Source organism: Colletotrichum siamense (assembly GCF_013390195.1).
Source record: "Colletotrichum siamense strain Cg363 chromosome Unknown KSG_Cg363_contig06, whole genome shotgun sequence".
Classification (NCBI taxonomy): Eukaryota; Fungi; Ascomycota; class Sordariomycetes; order Glomerellales; family Glomerellaceae; genus Colletotrichum; species Colletotrichum siamense.
Window position 1 is genome coordinate 1,583,334 of NW_023501019.1, and position 20,510 is coordinate 1,603,843.

The window sequence follows — 20,510 nt, forward strand, 5'->3', positions numbered from 1 at the left end:
CTCCTTCCTGCTTGTGGATCTCATATTCAATTCAGCACGCACCAGCACCAGCCTCTAACCGTGTTCTCCCGCGGATATCATGGAGTTTAGCATACGCATGCAATGTTCGAAGGAGGTGAAAACAATCGCTAAGGTGCAATCGGTCTGCTTTTACTGATTTCGGAAACTTATCGCTGGGGAACGACCTCATGCATGCGAGCCTTCCCACCAAGTATGTTAGGATTGGGCATGAGAAAGCAGAGCTTGCAGACGCACATCACAGTTTAATGAAATGGCTCTAACATACAGGAACTTGACAGTACGTCTGACAAGCCGCAAAATGGTATTAAGTACATCTATGCGAAGACGCTAGAATGACGACAGCAGACATACTTGCAGTGCACCTATGCTATGAATAGTGTGTCCAGAAAGGCAAACACAACCAGAATTTGGCACTCGCTCTGGACCAGACCAGACTGGCTATCAGGTATGTGAATGCATGTATATTAGAAACCAAAAGGGTTGTTCGGAGCTATGCAGTCAGTCAGAATGCAAACATGGGCTTCAGCAAAGTACGTCAACTTACTTGCTTGCGAAAGGTTGGCCCGCCGTCCGGTTGGCTGGGCCATTATCTTCTTGGCATCTCCCGTGACGCCAAATCGAACCGGAGGTGGCGGCCCTGTCTTTTGTGGCTGCAACGGCTGAACAGGAGCAGCCAGCGAGCTTGCACCACCCAGACTATTGAACCCACCAAAGCCGGTCTGCTGGGGCTGGAAACCTGTTTGCTGAGATTGGAAGCCAGGAGCTCCCGTTCTCTGGGGCTCCATTGCAGGAGGCAAAAATGAGTTGATACCAGTCGCCTGGGGGTTGAATGTCTGGTTGTTCCCGAATTGCCCAGGGAAACCTGTGGGCTGTGCCTGCATCGGATTGAATTGGTTTGGACGCTGAGGGTCGGCAAAAGGGCTTTGGTTGGTGGCCCCGGTCATCATCGGTTGCATGGACTGCATAAACTGCCCACCTGTTTGCTGCATGCCGGCGTTGAAGCCCATTACGCCCGGAATAGGTTGCTGCTGGGGGACAGGATAGGGATTCATCTGCGACTGGGCCATTTGTTGCTGTTGCTGTTGCTGAATTGCGAACTGCTGCTGCAAACGTGCTTGGCTGATCTCATTCATGCTCTGACCCGGGGGCGCAACAGGCGTCTGGAAACCCGTCATCTGGGGAGCCAAGGGAGGTGGTGCAAAAGCGCTCGGCTGAGCCGACTGAGGAGCTGACAACGGCCGAGAAGGAGGCGGAGGCATCAGTATACCCTGGCTCGATGTTGCAGCAGGTGGAGTTGGTCTCTGTCGCTGCACTGGCTGCTGCGGCGGCTGCGTCGAGGTAGCGTTTGGCCGGACTGTAGCAAAGAAGGACGGAGTCGCCCCCGTTGGCTGGGGAGCTTGCGCCGGTGCCAGCGGCTGACTTGCGGTAGGGTTCTGCGCCGGAGGTTGGGCAGTCCGCTGAGGCTCCAAAGGCGTGCTTAAGAGAGATAGCTCCTGCATAGAACCGGTGAGGGCCGGCACTTGAGGTGACGGCACAGGCTGCGACACAGGCTGCTGCACAGACTGAGTAGGAGGTTGGGTAGCCGCGGGTACCGGAGGTATCGGTGATGATCCCGCGGCAGGTTCTTGTGGTTGCTTCGCAGGCTTCACGTCCCATGCGTCGTCGTCGAAACCGCTTTTTGGGCCAGGCAAAGGTCCCGGAGCCGACGACGGCGACTTTGATGAAGTATCTTCAGCCGGGCCATCCTCCTTGCGCGCGAAGGCTTTCGGATCCACGACGTCGCTTGTCTGAACAGCAGGTGCTGGCCGGCCCTTCCTTGTATTGTTACGCAAAGCGCCACCGGGTCCCGAGAAGAGACCGCCAGAGCCGCCGTCTCCTTCAGCACTAGATTTATCACCCCCTCGTACACGGCCAAACTTTTGATCCAGCGTGCGCATGACCTTGATGATGTCGCCCTCGCGAAGACCCAAGTTGCGGAGAATGGAGGCGTCCACGTCGGGAAGAACGCTCTCATCCATAGAGTCTTTGGAGAATGCCTGCGCATAACGCTCACACAGGCCTACGGCGACGTCGCACGAAAGGAAGAACTGGAACCAGTCATACTCGGGCTTCTGCGGCGGGCCAACCGATGCACCAATTCCGCCGGAGGCTGAGTCTCGTGCTGCCCCCGCTTGAGAGGCCGCTCTGGCTTTCTTGACGTTGGACAATGGCTTGTCCTCATCTAACGAGATGCCGGTAATGCGTTCCACGTATTCGAGATCTCCCACTGACATTTTGGCTACCGGAACCGCAATCTTGACGCCGTTCATCTTGTGTAAGTTGATCTTGCCATCCTTGAGCCCAAGAAATTGCGCGTCGACACTGAAAGACTTCGATCGGTCGGTCCATGTCCTGACCTTGGAAGGATCCGGCTCTGCGATGTGCTGTTAGTCTTACTGGGGACAGTTTTAGATGGGGCCTTGACATACTTGATTTTCCAGAACGGCCTTGACCGCTACCTTCGCCACGTCCGTTTTCGCGTTTACTCCGCTGCCCATAGTTATTACCATTTTCTCTTGCCATAAGACTGCTGCCTCGCTTAGGTAGAGGCATTCCTGGCCCTACCTGCTGTGAGCTGTCTCTTTGCGCCGCCTTTACAGCTTCCTTTGTCAACCGTATCTCTTCTAGGCGATTTTGCTCGACAGTCGATTTCGCAGCGTTGATTCCGATGTTGCTGGGCGGCGGGGTAATGGAGCCTGTGATCTCAATGTAGCTGCTTGGAACAACGCCCTCTTTCCCGTTCTTGACGCGCCGCACTTGCCACCATTCCTCGCTCTTGGTGTCATCGATGATAACAACATCATCGCCAACTGCGACCGTTACTTCGTCGTCACCCTGGGCCATGAAATCATACAGAACTTGCCCTTTCTTCTGGGCTTTCCCAGCTCCAGCTAAGATGACCTCTCTCAAGCCTTCTGCCCGAACAGCTCCAGCTAGTTCGCCTAGAGCGCTTACAATCTCCTCGGCCGTATCCTTGGCACCTGCGTGAAAGTCTACACTTTTGCTTGGCCGTACAAGCTCGAGAAAGACGTGTTTCCCCTCACGAGAATAGTGCGTCATCTTGTCGGCCGTCCATTCTTGCGACGGCCCGTCCTGAGCACGCTCTGGAGCAATGAGGATGGTACCAGTTGCCAGATTGACACCGAGCGTCGTGGGCATCTTCTTGCGCTTGCCCATTACAGACACCATTTCATTGATGTTGTACATGTGGAAACCGCCGGGTGCACGGTAAGGGGGTTCCTCAACCTCCGGAGAATTGTCGTACAGATGCGTGTCTATCGATCTCTGAGACTGAATGCGCGCTGGCGGAGGCGCGACTTGAGATATGGGCCGTGCTGGCAAAGCCGGACTTCTCACATGCTCCTCGTCGGAAGGCTCTGACAAAGGGGACTGTGGCGAGATCGGAGGACTCTCAGCACGGGGAGCAGGAGCGGAGCGTCCAGCAATAACTCCAGCCAATGCCGCCGCAGGATTATTCGGTTGTGGGCTGGACGCAGAATACGCCGACTCTGGACGCTCTGAGTTGCTGTCGGGCCCAGGAGCCGGAGGCATGGAGGAACGTGACGGCAAGGCTGGGGGCGGCGAGGGCCGAGGGGCGGCTTCTTCCGACTCGCCCATCTCGATGTAGTTGGAAGGAACAAAACCATAGTCGCCGTCCAGACCAACCAAAATCCAGTCAGGGTCCGAGGTGTCGTAGACGTCGATAAGTGCATCTTCTGGGAAGGACAGTTCTTCGTCGGTTTGACGAGTATATTCATACAATGCCCGAGCCTTTGCGATAGGTTGAGCCTGCAACAACACTGTCAGCACAGCACAGAAAAGACAGGATGCCACTACCTCTTCAACATAATTGTTTGGGATTAAACCTTCGGGCTCATCCTCATCATCAGCGCTGGCTTTCTTCTTGGCTTTCCACCAATCGTCTTCGGCATTCTTTTCTAGTATGTAAAGCACATCTCCGTCGCTGATGGCGAGCTCCCCCTCGGCTTGAGGCGCATAATCATATATGGCCTTACAGACCCCCGAAAAACCCATGGTGCAGGCCTGGATGGCTGAGGAAAAGCAACTGGTATGTGATGTTAAAATCGGTCGGCGTTTGTTGACGGGCGGGTTAGGCGGGAAGCATGAGGATGGGGCCAATGTGCTGTTGATCGGTTGGCAGGGCCGGCGCTGTTGTGGGAGGGTTCGCAGCTCGGTGCCGGCGACCCCGGATATGGGGTGATTGAAACAGAGGGAGCCCGGTTGGATCGAATGCAAAGTCTCCTATCGACGGAGAGGTTGTCAGTACATTGGCAAATACTAAACCGAGATAGGATGCTGCTGGTTCAGGAGAGACGATTAAAATTAACTCAGGTGCTAAACGACGCAGAAGCAAGATCGTCTATCGCAGCTATGTTGGATTGCCGGGAGAGAGCCAGGTATGCGGCGAGGAGTGGAGAAGGCACGGGAAGCAGGCGAACGTAAAAACCCTTCAGGTAGCTAAGGGTATCTGGGAGGGATACAGGAGATGGGAAGATGAATATCCAGACGGGGACTCGAACCGGAGCGACGATGCGATGATGCAGGGCTAGGCGGGTGAGGAAAGCTTACAAGTCATGAAAGAGTGTATAGAGCACCGACTCTGGATAGCGTGGTTCTATTTACTCGCGAGAGATTGTCAGCGGTGACTGGGAGCCAAGGCGGAGGTGCAGGTTGCAGGAGTGGACGATTGACGGGAGATTGTGGTATGTCGCTTGCGGTGGGCGGTGATGTAAGGAAGGCCGGGCAGGGCTGGACGTTTTGGAATCGGATCGGGCAGGGCAGCGACAGGCCGGAGAGCAAAGTAGCCCCAGAGCACGCGGGAAGTGGAATCTAGCTTACCTACCGACAGAGGTATAGATGGCAGGAGTGGTGATGTTGGTGACAGAGGCAGCAGGCTGGTCGGCAACCTAAACCTGCCGTGATGTTGGGTGTAGTTAGTGATTACGGGATGAGATGAAGACCAACGAGACTTGGTCGGGACGGCCACCGCCACTGCCACTGCCACTGCCACTGCCACCTGGGTGGACAGTCGCGGACAGTCAAGTCATCAGAGAGAGGCCTAACCTGGGGGCTGGGATTCAGGCACCTCCCCCTTGTTTGCTTGTTTGACCGCGCTACCTTACCTACCTACCTTACCTTAGGTGCCTTACCACGTTACCCATACTTTCCATACCTTCTGTTACCTTGCAGGTGCTTACTTACCTACGTAGGTACCTTGTGGGTAGGTACATATCCGTGGGTAAGTCAGGTATCCGTAAAGTACTTTACAGATGTCCTACATGGGTACGTACCATAGGTAGGTAAGGTGCTTTTTTCAGTGGTGGTGGGCAGGGGGGCCGCATTTAGGTATTATAGCGCTGCGGGGCCTCCTTGGCAGGGTGCTTGAAGAAATGACAGCAACAGACCGGAATCAAGGTTTGTCGTTTCCGTTTCCGCTGCTCTACCCTACTGGTGCACCTATTCCATACTTGTGCCTAGAGAAACTCGCTCTCGTCTCCGTCTTCATTACTTCTTCCTTCCACGATCGGGGTCGGTTTTCTCCGTGGTCTGGGTGCTCACCTCAATCAATACAATTTTTGGTATGCCAAATGGCCTGACCAACCATCGCGTCGCATTACCAAATATGCCACACTGCGAGGAGTAACAGAAACGGAACCTCGTCATGCTGGCACCGTCACTTTAGAGGGTAATCCATGTGCTATTTCATGCCTTACAGATGCTCAACGTTCAGACCAGTGTTCCTCCTGTCAACTCACAGTACGGCCTGCTTCCTTTTCCATGTCCATCATTTTGCTGTGCTCAATGTGAGCGATGTCAAGGCCTAGTCCGTCAGCGCGCGACGGACCGCCTATGACGAATGCCTTTCTTCGATGGTCTGGCTGCTGCCGCCCCCCTGTCCTCGGCTGACGACACCAGGGAACATTTTGGGATCCTGGCTTAAATTGTGGGCATCTACTGCCCATGATGCTTCTTTGGATGAAGGCAGGCTAGCAGGTGAACCGACTACATCATCCCGAAAGACCGCCCTAGTGCTTGACACGTCTAATTCAGGCTTCTCGCCACCCGCGACTACAGATGCGTTTCCGAGTCCTCCGCTGGGGTGTTCGCGCGGAGCCCCGTGCTGACCGGCTATGATGGCCTGAGCAGTACTTTGCTGGTCGGCGCTTGTCATTGAATCCGGAGACGCCCTGGCACCGTACGCAATATATTTGCGAAGCCTGACGCCTTTGTTAAGTCTCAATGCCACCTCTCGTAACGTATGGGCCGCACTTACATGTCACGCTCTTCCATGAGCGTCTGAAATCTGAACTCCTCTCGGCGGTCCGGGACGTTCGTCTTCACCATGGTGTTGCCTGCCTTGCCGGGCAAGCTGTAGTTAGGTCCCAACCATTGCTCCTTGATTGCGTTCTCGAACCCGCTCTGCTTGACCGAGTTCTTTGCCAGCTCGCACATGTCCACGGAGCCCAACTTGTAGATTTGGGCGGCCACTGCGTATTCCTCCATCAACGGCTCTTTGGTGAAGGCAAACTGCAGAGGGTCGTCTGTGGAAAGGGAGACATTTAGACCCCTGCGAAAGTATTGATAGAACGGGTTTCTCTCGTAAGCTAGAAAAAGGGCGTTGTTGCTTAGAGGCGACATGGCAATACCTATTTGCTCCAAGTAGAAGATGTACTGCAGAAGAGGGACTTTACGCAGTAACAGTCCATGGCTAATGCTGTGGCAGCAAAGCAAGGCAACGGCAAGATGTTCGCTATCCCCTGCCTCACCGCAGTGTGGACGGAGCGCAAATGTGTTGAAGCCACGACGCTGTCGGAGGATATTGAGCGAGGCCATATTGGAGAACAAGTAGTAGATCCAATAGCTGTACGGCGGGTTCTGTTTTGAGTCCCATACCTTCGGCACTGGGAACTTCTTGAACAGACGCCTCTCAACCTTGCTCTCATCATCGACGCTATCAAAGCCAATCACTCTCTGCAGGAAGATGTGCAGCTTTGGGTGACTTGATGGATCCTTGGACACCTCAAACAGAGGTTCGAATACGTTCTTCACAACTTGCTCAAACGTGTCCATGAGTCCGCTTGCCTTATAAACATCATACAGACGAGGAATTTGAATGAGCCATCGAACATTGTGAGAAAAGAGCTTGTTGTCGACGACCCAGGCGGCTAATTTGTCCCACTCGTCGAGTGACTTGCCATAGATGGAAATGCGCCATTCGACCATCTGGTATTTGCTTGACTCCAGATCAGCAATTACCTCCTTGGTGATCTCGGCCAAATAGCGTCCGTTGATGAAATTGTCTGTCTTCAAAAAAATTGTTCGGAGCCTGGACTCGCCTATTGGGTTGTACTTCAGGTTGAATTTGTCGAAGCGGTGAAAGGAATCCGTATGTGCGTGCATGTCCAAGGTATCGATGGACAGATCGTAAGCAGTAAGATTAATGCTCTGGAACACCTCTGCCAAGGTAAGATGCCGACCGTCGCGGAAGAGCACTACCTCATCCGGGCATTTTTTCATCTTGCTTTTGATGAAACGCAGAAGGTGTTTTTGGTTCATACACGCAGAGTGATGAACGTGTGTGTCGACCTTACGCACGTTGTAAAAGTCTCTGTGGGGGACTTTCTTGCTGTCCGCGGTCTCTTGGTACTCGTTGAGAAGAGCGTACAGGTTGAATTTGCCTTCGAGATATTGCAGCCGACGAAATGCGAAACTCTTACTAGGACCATCCGAGGAAATACTCAAGATCTGATCAAGATCCATGTAGAATTCGCGAATAGTAGGGACACGAACGAGAGGGGCACCACTCGCCTGAGCATCCTCACTGTCGAAGACCTGGTAGACACCACTGTCATCCAGCTTGAATGTCATTGTGTCAACTGCGGGCAGTGGCAGAAGATCATTCATATCGAAATCCTCCCCAATATCTTGGCCCGGCTTCCTTTTCTTCATCGTCCGTTTTGGCTCCAGGTCCGGACCTGTCGCTGTCGACGGCATGACCATGCTTCCGGTTAGACTATTAGCAGTGCTGTTCATAGCGTCTGTTGATGCAGCTGCTCGTGCATGCTCAGCGCCCCAGGCTGGCTGTGGAGGTGGGGGGTAGATCGCCCAGGATGCGTTGTCTTTGGGATTATCATCGGGGCCTTGAAGGGACAGTCCAATGTACCTCTTTCGAAGGTGCACAATACTTTGGATGTTCTTGGAGATAGAGCTGAGCTCAGCCGTGATATGGGGGTCTGTATCTGAGAATGCAGCAACACCAAGAGCTGCAGACTGGCTGGACATCGTCGGGTTTGCGTCAGACAGGTGACCCGTATTCAGTTGAGCTCCTTCTTGCGCGATATCGTGCAAATCGTTCTGGAAGGGGTTATTTCGAGGAGGGGGGGCCCCCTCTCCGCCGACCGATTGCCCAGGCGGCTGTGAAGGGTCCGGCAGCATCAAGTCTTCGCGAGCCGAGGTTTTCCCCCTCAACTGCCCTTTCTCTTGGCTTAATGGCGAAGAGTCCACAGCTTGATCGATGCCTCTTGTGCCCGCACTCGCGCCCGCGGAAACATCACGAGGATCTGAACCCACAATTACAGGGCTTCCATGGGGCGTGGAGTGACCTTGCGACCACACACCACTGCCGGTCCGTAATTGGCCAACCTGGCTCCTCTGATAGAATAACTTGGCATCTGCTTGGCTCATCTGGCGTTCAGCAACAGGGTCGTAGAAAGCGGTGCGAGTGGGAAGGTCACGAGGAAGCATTCCGTCTTGCAGACCTGACTCATCATGACTCTTATCGTTGTGGGTAGGGCGGGTGTTCACTGATGAGGCGTCGCCTTTGGTTTGCTCCTCTGAGCTTTCGGAGCCCGTGTCACCTCGGGAATCATGGGCGCCTAGATCACCCTCGGAATCCGTGTCCAGGTCATGAAGCGAGAATGTGTTGCCTCGCTTGGGTGAAGTCGAGGCAGAGGTTGGGTCTTGGGAAGAATATTCGGCGTCTGGTCGTATGTGATGTCAGTAAAGAAAGGCCGGCGTGGATGACTCGGGGGATGGAGGGGTGTCGATTGATCTATCCACGGTCGCTGGAGAGGGAACGACTTACCAGCGTGGAACACGACTTTCGCGTTCGGAAAGGGGAAGAGTACATACCAGCCATGACGAGACGCTGTTCAGACCGCACCGCGTTCTGTTGCAGACCTCTTCTCCCCAAGAAGAGAAATAGAGGTGGGAAAAACCAAGATATTGAGCGGCAGCGATGGTCCTATCGATAAGATCTGGGAGCATTATTGTACCGAGTACTTACATCAAATAAATGCGGGGTCGCGGTCGGCTCCGACCTCCGACACAGGATGACGCACAGGACGGAAACTGCAGAGTGAGTCCTGAACAGTGGCGGGGTCCCGAATGTGACGACCGGGGTAAAATTGTATCTGTACGGTAACTAGTAACTACGACGGATACCCTACTGTATGTGTTCTCAGCCGAAAGGCGAGACGGCAGTCGAAAAACTAAAAGCATGAGCCATGTTGTGCAGAGCCATAAGTAACTCGACAGCGTAGCGAAATCGAATGTTTTCACCATCGTTATCCGATTGACTACACCGGAACAGGAGCAGTACCGACAATGCGGATTTTGGGTTGCCTTTCTATTTCGTCCTCATTGTGTACAATTCTATACGCTGCCCATGTCTAAGTCACGAAGTCGAAGTGTTACCAGTGCCTTTTTGCACTCTTGAGGTTTTGGCCCTTGAATCAAGGGAGTAGAGCCCTCCTGCTCCAAACACAATCACAGCCCCGATTAATGTGCCCGCCGCCAAACGATTTCCAAAAAGCCAAATGCTGAGGAGCAAGCTGACTAGCTTGCGAATATTCAGCACGATTGTGACTGTCAGTGCTGAGGAAACAGCAGCCAAGAGGTTGACGCCTCGGATACATGCGTACTGCGTCAGGACGTTTGTAACGAGGTACGCAAGTTGGCTCGGAATGTGAAGCTTGGCCAGTCCCCCTTGCAAATCCTCGCCAAGGGTAAATCCAGATGTCTGTCCTAGCATCGGCAGAGAGAGAGGCGGGCTGTGGGCTAGACGCTGAAACTGTCGGGCGAGGGACGGCATGAAGGGCAGGAAGAGCGGCAGAGATAGCAAGTGGGAGTAGAACAGATTCTCTTTCCACTGTGGGCCGTATTTCTTGTACGTCTCCTCGGTGTACAGTCCCATGATAGCTGATAGGACCTGTGCCACGAAAAGTATAATCAGACCAGTCCCGAAAGCTGGTCGTTCACTCTGCCCAGCTGACTTGGTTGTACTCTGCAATCATGTAATGTGTTAGCATGCATCTCTGTATCATCTAGTTTGTCGTTACGCCTTACCTTGGATTGAGAATCCGACCACGCAGCAGTAATTACACCGAGCGTGAGCAGAATGACAGCCACAATCTGGATACGCGAGTATTTCTTCCCGTATAGAGACCCGGCGATCATTGTCGTTATGCTGCCCCCGGACCGCAGGATGATATGGACTGGGACAGAGATATCGTAGCTGAAAGCGTGATTGTTTAGCACATTGATGCTGAAAAAGAGCACAATGTTGATAAGCCAGCGTCGCAGGGGCACCTTGTTCTGTCGTAAGAAGAAGGGTGGTCTCGATCGATCGAACTGCGAAACGTAGCCGGTCACGGCTACGAAGAGGAATTGGACAAACGTCAACAGTGTTCCACTCGAAGGCTCGACTCTAACAGGAACAAGATGTGAGCGACATGCAGGACCAGGCGACGAAGGAGGGAGTGACTGTGATTTGGATTTCTAATTGACACTTACTTGATGATAGCTTCCAGGGCGTAGACCTAGACGATACGAAGTCAGCAAAGGCCGAATCAATTTTGATCAATGACAGCGCACATTAGAGCAGCATCCACCGAAGATCAGGCCAAGCATGACACCGACGGCAATCCATTGAGAAAAGAGGCCGACCATGATGCGGCTGGCGCCTTGCAAGGATTTCTCGGCGTCTGATGACTGTTGCCCATTCAAGGTCAGGCCATTAGCGAACTTGTCGTATGGAGCTCGAGCGTTGACGCTGGTGTCCATCTTCTCCGACGGGAGCGATGAAGTGCCTTGCGGCTGGCCGCGTCTTCGAGTTGGCGCCGGCGAGTTCATTGAGGCTATCGGAGCCTGTTAGAAACAAATTGTAGTTGGAGTGCAGTCGGAGTGTAAAACGTGCAGCGTATCCAGGAGACAGACAAGACGTGACCAATGACAGCTGGACAATCGGCCCAGGTGCGAAACTCAAAGCTGGCCGTGCAGTCCTGGGCACCTCACAGCGTCCCTTAAGGCACACTACCCACCCGCCTACCTTACCTAGGTTACCTCCACTATCTAATTCTAAGTATGTACACCTGCCACCCTGCCTTACTTACTTAGATGTTCACTACCTCTTTCGTGAAAAAAAAGAAGAAAAAAAGGGAGTCGGAGCGCAATTTATTTACTTGGGGCATACAATTACCCTCCTCTAGGTAGTAGGTGTTTTTCCAGCCTGACCTATCCGAACGTATCGCGCATCTCTAGCGTCAGGCCAAGATGTCCCACGTACCTTAGTGCCTAGCTAGACACGTAACCGTACAGATCCACGATGTCGGAGTATCGACCAGCAATTTGTCCAAGTGCTACTACATGACGGCACCAGTGCCAGACGCTGAGGACAGATCGCGGCGCGCGCTGCAAGTGATTGTGGGTTGACTGACCCCCACTTGCCTATCCTGGCTACCTAACTCGTCCTTCACACGCGATACCACACAAAGTAGTTGATCACAGCAGTATATCACGCTACGTACCTATTATCCATCTCATCAGGAGCTTCAGTTCATGGGCCCAGATAGTAGACAATAAACGTAGCCATGTGAGAATCTCGTTGCCTTCAATTCTGTTGCGGAAATCAGGGAGCTTCGCCAACCGTTGCATGGCCAGCGAGCCCATCTATCAGTAGTGCTTCTTTCATATCTGTCTCTCCCCAGGCGCCTTTCCGTCTCTCCTCTCCCGAGGTACCTGCATGATGGCCTGCGGTGTCCAACAGTTTCTGCACTGCTGCTTTCCTCGACCTCCCAGCCCTATATGGCAATAATGGCGGTGGTGTGAGCCGACCAAGGCCGAGACACAGATGCCGGATAGCAAAGCATCGTCTCAAGTCAACCTTGTCGAAGAAACCGACGCCCTCTATCCGCGTCTGCAAAACGCCTTGCTGCGCCATGTGCCGTCCATGAGCTTCCTCGCAAAATATAGACCTCGAGGGCCTGAAATTCATTGACTGACTCTATAGTGCAGAAAAGACAAATAACTGAGGAGGAAGGTTGTTAGCTTGCAATGATATCCGAGGCAATATTGACGTCACCATCCATGGGAGATGCTTACGTTGTTCGTCGCTGCAATGGCGATGCTATCCTCGAACGGGTGCCAACTCATGTGCAGGATTTTCTTGTTGAAATCGATCTGGTCGGCATCAGTTTCCTTGCGCATTCGTTGGCCTTGGCCGCCGGCTCCAGCAGCAGGACTGCCAGCACGAGAACCTCCCTTCTTGCCGCCGTTGGTGGCGGTTGGGCTTGTAGACGAGTTGATGGGTGTCGGCACGCCGACCTTCTTCGCTTTGAATGCAGACTTGTCAGCTTGTAAAACAACTTCAACCTCCTTCTCGGGGTCGGATGGGTAGATCATGAAGTTGTTGTTGTAGCTGCCAGTCATGACGTTCTTGGCATCGCCTGAGAAGACAACCTCAAACTTGTCAAAGATGCTGTCGTTCTCGTACGTGTCGCAGAGGCGTGGGCGCAAGTGCTCGTGAATTGGAATAGTCTTCACTGGCTGGCGCTCCATATTGATATCCCAGATCTTGACCGTGAGGTAGTCGCGCGACAAGATGTAGCGGCCATCGTAGGAGAAGCGCACGTCGGAAATAGAGGATATGATTTCGGAGAAAAAAGACCTAGAGGACGGGTCTTCTTCCTGTTCAAATACTGGATTTGGGCATAAAACATGTTAGCAGCAGTAAGACTATGATCGGCAGGAAGGAGGCGGACATACGCTTGGCGTGTCTGTCACAGAGAGCGCTCTCCCGCATGTCGGCAAGCTTGATGGTCCCCTTCGAGCTCGCGTACATAAACCAATTGCAGCTCAACGGGTGGAACTCAGCAGCAGTGATAACCTCAGTCAACTCCTCCATGTTGGCTGGCTTGATGTCGACAATGTTGAAGCTTTGATCTTGAATGTTGAGGTTCCACAAGTTGATGCGGAGGTCATCGCTGCTGATGAAGGTCTCGCCATCGCTATTGACGGATATGCTGTTGATGTGATAGGCATGAGCATTTGCATAGGTTCGACGGGGCACTGCAGCAACAACAGTGTCGTGGTGGGTAAGACGAGGCATGATGAGATCTTCCGCATTCTTGAAGCGATGGGCTGGGGTTTGTCTTGGTGCACCGCCGCCACCGGCGATATTCGCGGGCGTTAAGTCATCGGATAGGTTGTTCTCCGCGACAACCTTGAGCGACTTCTCGAAGACCTTCCACAGCTTGATGGTCTTGTCATTCGTTGAGAGCAGGTAGTGGGAAGCATTCTGGCGGCGGCACCACTTGATCTTGTTGATCTTCTCCTCGATTTCAAGGGATTTGAGGTAGTCGAATTCGGGTTCGTGAGACTGGAATTCCGTGTGGAACTTGTATTCGCAAGTCTTTTTCTATTCGAGGTTATTAGCCTGGCTCAGGGTCAACAGCAGTTGGCTCCGACACACCGTCTCGTTTCGCTCAAACAGAACAACTCTTCCACCCTTGTCTCCTGTCGCGAGGTAATTGCCCGTGTGATCGAACTCGACCGTCGAGATAATATCAGCTATAAGAGTACGTAGTCAGACAAACGGAACCTGGACACAGTGGGAAAGCGGCGGCTGAGCGGTATGGAATTGCCATGTTGGCCGCTGGAGGGCCCTTTACTACGGCTCACCTTCGGTGATGTCCTCCACATCGCCCTTGTCTCCAAAGCACCTATTGTACCATGTGAGCAATCACCCAAAGCGAGAGCGCGGCAAGTGACGAAGAGGGAATGGAAGTGGGCAAAGATGCATCTCGGATGAATGGGGAAGAAGAATACATACTGCGTGAACTTCCACGTGGGAGAGTTCGTGTCACTGTCCACCATCTTTGCTTTCCAGCTCCGGAGAGGCTTTGGTATGGTATATGGGGCTTTCGGGAATCAAGCGAGGCGGCGGGGCACGTCGAGAGCAGAGCGAGCTCTAGGCGTGTGGCAGGCAGGATGCTGTCGTTCAGCGTTGGGAGCAGACTGATAGGGCTGGTACAGGCCACAAGATCGACACAAGCAGGCCCAGGAGGCGAGAAGGTAGAGCAATGATTGATGGCTGTGGTCGAGTCGGGGGCGCGCAACTGGTGCAAAAACACGCAAGACGCTGACAAGAGCGAGGGGCAGTTGTGGCGGGCGGGCGAGCTGCGTTGCTAAAAGCGTAGAAAAGAATACGAAGTCGACGATCGGGGTTGGGCGGTCGAGCAAGACGAAGAGGAAGGGAGGAGACCAAGCTCAGGTAGGAAGGATGTAGATGGTTGGTTGCTGTGGCCTAAATTGAATTGGTTTGGCGTGGTTTGGTTCGGTATGGTCTGGACGGTGAGAAGGCGTACCCAGTCGACGTCGTTGGTAGAGTGCAGAGTGGATTTGCAAAAATCGACAGACGTCTGGATTTCGTCAGATGCAGCGACAGGCAGGAGCAGAAGTTAGGATTCAAAAGTCTGACGACCTGGAAAAGGCGTGGGACGGTGCACGGTATTGACGGGAAGGGGGGGTATCGCAGATGCGGGCAGTCAAGAGACAGGGTGCGGCAAGAATGCGCCAGGTTGAGGTTGGGGTACGTGTGTGGTGTGTGCGTGGGAGGTAGGTAGGTGTCTTAGGTACGTACGTATAGATAGGTAATGCGAAGACGCCTTAGGTAAGTAAGTAAGGAAGGTAAGGTTGGGCTGGACACATAGGTGGATATTTGACGCTGCCAACCCCTCAGCCTCTAGGTACGTAGGTAATGAGTAAGGTAGCTGAGAGCCTGAAGTACCTAAGTATAGGTAGTGAGTAGGATGGAATTCCTACCTCCTCACCACGCCTAGGGCCGTTGGACTCATCTACTACCTACGCTTGCTACGGTACCCTGCGGGCGGGTGTTTGTTAGGAACAAAAAACAAAAGTTGAACAGTGAACGACAGCAGCAGGGTTCGAACCTGCGCACCCGAAGGTACTAGATGTCTGAATTGTTATAATTCAAGTCTAGCGCTTTAGACCACTCAGCCATGCTGCCACATGTTGTTGAATGTAGTAATTTACACTGTGCTCAGGACGTTACATTTTGAGTTTATGTATCCTTGCCAAAGCTTACTAGCTTAATGCCCAATATTGTTATAGACGCAAAGCATGTATTACTGTATACAGGTAGCAGTGAGTTTCTGTGTAGATCTATGGTCCCATCATCATACAGACTACTAGCATCGCCTGTAGTGATTTAAGAGATTGGGGGCTTAACAGACCATCCTTCCGTTTTTGGTCGGCTGGGCACGTGCTGCTTTGCAAAATCCAGACGCTAAACAGAGGGAGAACCTCGGTTACATTTTCCAGCTGGCATTCGCCCAACTGCGTCGCCTGGGAATTCATGAGACCATAAAGCCTTCCTGCCGCTTTTGTGTTATCCCTCAGGAAATTGAAAAGAAGAAGAAAGAGGGAAAGGAAATCAAATCCATGCTCGTTTGCGATGAACCAAGACGACCATTCAGCTGCACCTGACTCCAAAGGCAAAGGAAAGGAGCCCATCCTTTCATCCCTGCCTCCGGACGACGGCCAAGACCAACGAGACAATCAGCAAGGTCACAGCTCTCAAGAAAACGGATCTTTCACTTCTCGCCTGGCCACTTCAGCTGCCAGTCTGTCTCGAACCATGTTGACAAGTCGGTGGGCCACCCTCTCCAGCGAAAGCACAGAAAAACCACAGTGGCCGGCCATCGCAGCGCAAAATCTCGCTCACCAAGAACACACGGCAACTTATCATGATGAGAATACGGTTGGGTCTAGTTCCAGGCCAACATCTCTTCAGTCGCGCCACTCATCTAGTGTGGCCGAACATCAATTCGTCGACTTCATGGACGCCCAAGCAGGTCCAGATGACGTGAGCCGATATCGACAACCAAAGGCTTTGATCTCCTCTCAACTGTGTGTCAAATCTGCCGTAAGTGAACAAGAAGCTCGAGATGGCCAGCAGGTCATGGATCTCCTGGACACGCCTAGCGAGCTACATATGTTCGATGACAATAACAGCTGTGAGGAGTCCTCTGTATCCCCTTGCACCAAGTCGTCACTGAGAAAGGCATTGTTCGGCGCCAGCGAAGGAACGAGCTCGAATTGGACCATGCTTCTTGACTTCCAGCCCAACCTCTTGATGGGAGACAACCTTGCTGAAATCCAACATCATTTCGGCGTTGTTGACCCGGAACAAGCAAAGGAGCTGTGGATGGACAGTTGGCGCGACGTCTTTACGAGCTACACAGACGAGGTCTGGGGAAATCTCGGTTCCCTCGCACGAGAGGCCCAAAAGGAAGTCGAGAAGGCGCGGGAGCATGGGCAGGGACAGGGGAGGACCGATATGAAGGCGCTCCAGCGGCTCAGACAGATTCTAGCGCATGTTCGGGGACCACACGATTAATACGACACCGAGGGAGAGGGACGTGAAAGGTCTTGGGACGAGAGGGTGGCGGCGGTGAGAGGTGGTGGTTGCTGGGCCAACTCGGCATGGTCCAATGACATCATGCGGATGGATGTCCATCTTCCCCAATTGCCCGCCGACCAGCCGCCAGCAAAGCCCAACCCCCCTCAATCGTCTTGGCCCTATCTCTCACAGGCTTGCTGAGCGTATGCATGCATCCCACCCAGGAGGCATGCACGGGGCTGGGGCTGGCCGTCTCACTGACACGATGCACACTGCCCGACGCAGCCGATCCCACCGTACGAAGGAGACCTCTGCCAGGGCTGGCTAGCTGACAAAGTACGGATATGGACCCGACCGTCAAAATCACACCAACAGGGAAGGTCCGGATGGCGCGATGCCCGTGCCTAGCGACGAGCTGGTGATGCATGTAGACAGGCTTTAACGTCGTATTGGGGCAGCAGCTAGGACCTGGAGAAATAAAACATTGCGGCTTTCCTCGCTATGGACGAAAGTAACCCGGTGTCTCCTTCTCTTATCGCCTCCCATCTACTTTGGGGCCTGATTCACTTCACCCCACGCTGCCTCACTTGCATTCTGCACCTACTAAGCTGTCGTACCGTAATAACCTACCTTGGTTAGAAACCTTGGATACCAGCGGGGGAAACCACACAGCGATCCAACCTCCACCCCGTCGCTGGCAACTAGCACGCATACAGACCTCCGACATGAAAGTTTCCATTTGGACGAAGCGGCTTATGCTGCTGTTTGCGACAGATCCATTCTTTGCGACCGCCAACCCGACTCCGGCCCGAACCCAGTCTGCAGTCCCAACCGCCGCCTACCGAGCTGGCGAAGCATTGCTGTTTAGGCGCCAGGATTGCCCTGCTGGAACAAGTCTCTGCTCCAGTTCCTTGGGCGAGGATTTCGACGGCATCTGTTGCGCGACGGGGCAGCTCTGCGCATATGATGACAGCAATAATGCAGCCTGCTGTCCCTCTGGGTATGAATGACCTCAAGCGCAAACTCTTGTGTTTATGCAAGCCATATGAGCGTTGAGAACTAACGTGCGCTATGCCGACAGAGCTGTCTGTACCGGCGCCGCTCCGACAACGGCACCGGCCGCTCCCACCGCCGTTTCATACGTGCCCAATTCTTACTTCCCGTTCCCGTTCGTCGCCACTTCCCTTGACCGGGGCGAGTGCTCCGACGCTGTTCAGCAGTGCTCCCGAAACTACGAAAGCTGCGTCACCCAACTGGACGGTAATACAGGCTTCGGCGTCACTGTCGTCATCCCCGGTGGAGGCGGCACCACCGTCGCCGCCACCCGGGTGGACGTCGGAACCTCCGCCACGCCGATTTGCGCCAGTCTAAGTTCTCGCGCCTGCCACGGCATAGCATACGACCAATGCTCACAGACGACAACAGTGGGTGGGGTCGTGATAAATGCGGCTGCCCGGCCGACACAAGCTTCCGTGGCTGGAATGGTTGCCGGCATCGGAGTCGTCGTCTTTGGCGTCATGCGATGAACTTCACTGCAGATGAACTCGTCGTTGACATGATTTCTTGAGTTCCCTGGGGCAGGTGACATGAGATCCCTCCTCTGCTTTTCATCTGAAGGTTGTGTACTGGAGTTCCGCTGCGGACACATGAGTCTATGATACGACGACAACGATACCACGATACCAAAGTTTTGCTTCGACAATACCATCGCCGCACCCCTCACCACGCCACTACCTTAGTCGTCGTTCCTTTCAACAGGTTCCCGTATTCCAAGAAACCTGCTCGTCACAGAGTCCGTCCACGCCTCAAGAATGTCGATGACAAACTCCAACATGCGGCTAAAGAAAAATAGGCTGACGAAAGAAAGGCCAGCAATGATAGCGAAGCAGATCCAGTACATCTTGGGTGTGTAGTGTTCTACAAGGCCTGGTATCTCAACGGAGAAGTAGCTAGTCATGAAACTTATGGGCAGAAAGAAAACGCTCAGCTTAGCAAGGAGGGTGGCGCTCCTGCTCAGACGGGCGGTGGCCTGGGAGTCCTTTTGAGCCGTCAGGTTGAAGTACTAAAAGATGCAGTATTTCTGTAAGCTTTCGATAGCGGCATTGTATTGTATGGCATATTGAGAGCCTACCGTATTTGACAAAGCGTCCAGCTCATCCAAGTACTCGTGCATTGTGTTCAGCATCAACAACTGCAACCGATCCTCGAGTCGTTCAAAGCGACCCCTTGCTGACGAAGATATCTTGACTTCATCCGATAGGCCGCCTAGTGACTCAAAGGCAGCACAGGGACATTGCTTGTGGCCGTCACCGCATCTAGGTCTACAGATGCGCCTTATGAGGCTCTTGTAGCTCTCAAACAGGTGATGAAGCTGGCGAAGTTCCCTCCTGAGGGTGTGCAAGGGTCGAATAACATCACCGCTCTTCAACTTGCTTCTCCTACTCTGCCTATACGTCAGTCTGCAGGAACTCTCCGAGGGATGGCGGAGCATTTCTAAATCACTTACATTGCTTGCAAGAATTTTCTCTCTCTATGATCCACATGGTCAGAAAGGTGTGCAAATTTGCGCATTTTGGTTGGTACTTGCCAGACTATGAATTCGATCGCGTGAAGCTGCCAGCACCGGTACCGCCCCTGAATAGTCCTCGAACAGGTAGAAGAACCTATATTTCAAGCATTCAGCACAGTCCAAAGAAATGAAGATTTTGTTTTTTCGCTGGAAGGGTGTACAATACAGGTTACTTGAGCCTTCTCGTGCGGCATTGCACCCGGGCCCTGCGGTAGGCAACGCTTGCCTGACCGATTTAAGTGTGATGACATTGTTGCTGTAGTCGTCGACACCATGTTTGGACAGTTGGCGAAGCACCGCCATGGTGTTGGACCGCATGCCTCTCAACTCTTCATCTGCCAGTTTCGCATCTTCTGGGTAGACATATGGCGGTGTCTCATGCAATGACAAGACAACGGCTGAGGAGGGTCAGAAGATGCCCGCGAGACGTCAACTTTCCGGCCACTTCGGATGCAGGACTTACAGTTCGAACAAAGCGTGAGCCATGACCAATGTTTTGGCGGAAGCAAACCTGCCTTGTCTTCCGCATGTCTAGGGTTGATTGGTCGACGGTGTAGCCAGTTTGCACCAATGCAAAGGACTAAAGACTGGTTAATGGTCCCTTTGAAGCGTCGGAGACACGCGTTTCACGACATACATTGCTTTCCATGATCTATGGAGGTATAGTTCATTGTTTCCTTGACTAGGTGATAGATTTCAATGTCTTCCGACATCTGTATTCGGGCGTCATTTGGCGAAGCACTCTTAGCCTCCGTTGATGAGGATCCAGCTTCAACATCCGCGCGGTTAACACGATGGACAGAAGTCGTAGTTTCTGCCATGGATGCCTTCGTAGCAGACGTCATGAGAGCCTGAAGTCGCGGTGAAAAGCTATAACGAGTACCAATGCACTCAATAGCTGGACGCTGTGTACTCGGTGACCAAACGTTGATCCACCGTATGACCCCGTCGGGTGGTTCGTGACCCAGAAGAATGCGAAAATCATCTGCGCTCAGGTCGAAGGCTATGGTGGCTTGCTGATGGCTGAACTCAACAACAAAGTTACGGGCCTTCTCACTATCCGTCTCGCCCACAGCCTTGTCGTAAACATCCTTCTGGTCAAGGTCATGAAACTTGATGGGCGATTTCCTTGGCCTATGGGCTGCCATTTTTGCGTGG

The 20,510-nt window shown here is 53.2% G+C and overlaps 6 protein-coding genes across 6 annotated transcripts; 2 read left to right on the forward strand and 4 right to left on the reverse strand.

Annotated features, from left to right (window-relative positions):
• Positions 1 to 485: 485 nt before the first annotated feature.
• On the reverse strand, positions 486 to 4,095 carry sla1-1 (Actin cytoskeleton-regulatory complex protein sla1; the record flags this gene model as incomplete). Its single annotated transcript, XM_036641277.1, has 4 exons — positions 486 to 511; positions 566 to 2,434; positions 2,490 to 3,849; positions 3,898 to 4,095. 4 exons carry the CDS (start codon positions 4,093 to 4,095, stop codon positions 486 to 488), a joined length of 3,453 nt encoding a protein of 1,150 aa, XP_036493068.1.
• A 1,834-nt stretch (positions 4,096 to 5,929) lies between these two features.
• Positions 5,930 to 11,145, reverse strand: ada1 (AMP deaminase; the record flags this gene model as incomplete). Its single annotated transcript, XM_036641278.1, has 6 exons — positions 5,930 to 6,299; positions 6,356 to 9,062; positions 9,778 to 10,366; positions 10,429 to 10,789; positions 10,876 to 10,901; positions 10,957 to 11,145. The coding sequence occupies 6 exons, from the start codon at positions 11,143 to 11,145 to the stop codon at positions 5,930 to 5,932; spliced, it is 4,242 nt and encodes a 1,413-aa protein (XP_036493067.1).
• A 1,219-nt stretch (positions 11,146 to 12,364) lies between these two features.
• Positions 12,365 to 14,235, reverse strand: pab1 (Protein phosphatase PP2A regulatory subunit B; the record flags this gene model as incomplete). The annotated part of the gene is made up of 6 exons (XM_036641279.1): positions 12,365 to 12,388; positions 12,463 to 13,058; positions 13,126 to 13,777; positions 13,832 to 13,929; positions 14,041 to 14,081; positions 14,192 to 14,235. 6 exons carry the CDS (start codon positions 14,233 to 14,235, stop codon positions 12,365 to 12,367), a joined length of 1,455 nt encoding a protein of 484 aa, XP_036493700.1.
• A 2,107-nt stretch (positions 14,236 to 16,342) lies between these two features.
• CGCS363_v009431 (uncharacterized protein) lies at positions 16,343 to 16,780 on the forward strand (the record flags this gene model as incomplete). The annotated part of the gene is made up of 1 exon (XM_036641280.1): positions 16,343 to 16,780. The coding sequence occupies one exon, from the start codon at positions 16,343 to 16,345 to the stop codon at positions 16,778 to 16,780; it is 438 nt and encodes a 145-aa protein (XP_036493701.1).
• A 981-nt stretch (positions 16,781 to 17,761) lies between these two features.
• On the forward strand, positions 17,762 to 18,309 carry CGCS363_v009432 (uncharacterized protein; the record flags this gene model as incomplete). Its single annotated transcript, XM_036641281.1, has 2 exons — positions 17,762 to 17,811; positions 17,865 to 18,309. The coding sequence occupies 2 exons, from the start codon at positions 17,762 to 17,764 to the stop codon at positions 18,307 to 18,309; spliced, it is 495 nt and encodes a 164-aa protein (XP_036493702.1).
• Positions 18,310 to 18,518: 209 nt separating this feature from the next.
• Positions 18,519 to 20,500, reverse strand: CGCS363_v009433 (uncharacterized protein; the record flags this gene model as incomplete). The annotated part of the gene is made up of 6 exons (XM_036641282.1): positions 18,519 to 18,845; positions 18,915 to 19,226; positions 19,290 to 19,313; positions 19,584 to 19,750; positions 19,816 to 19,932; positions 19,990 to 20,500. 6 exons carry the CDS (start codon positions 20,498 to 20,500, stop codon positions 18,519 to 18,521), a joined length of 1,458 nt encoding a protein of 485 aa, XP_036493703.1.
• Positions 20,501 to 20,510: the final 10 nt, after the last annotated feature.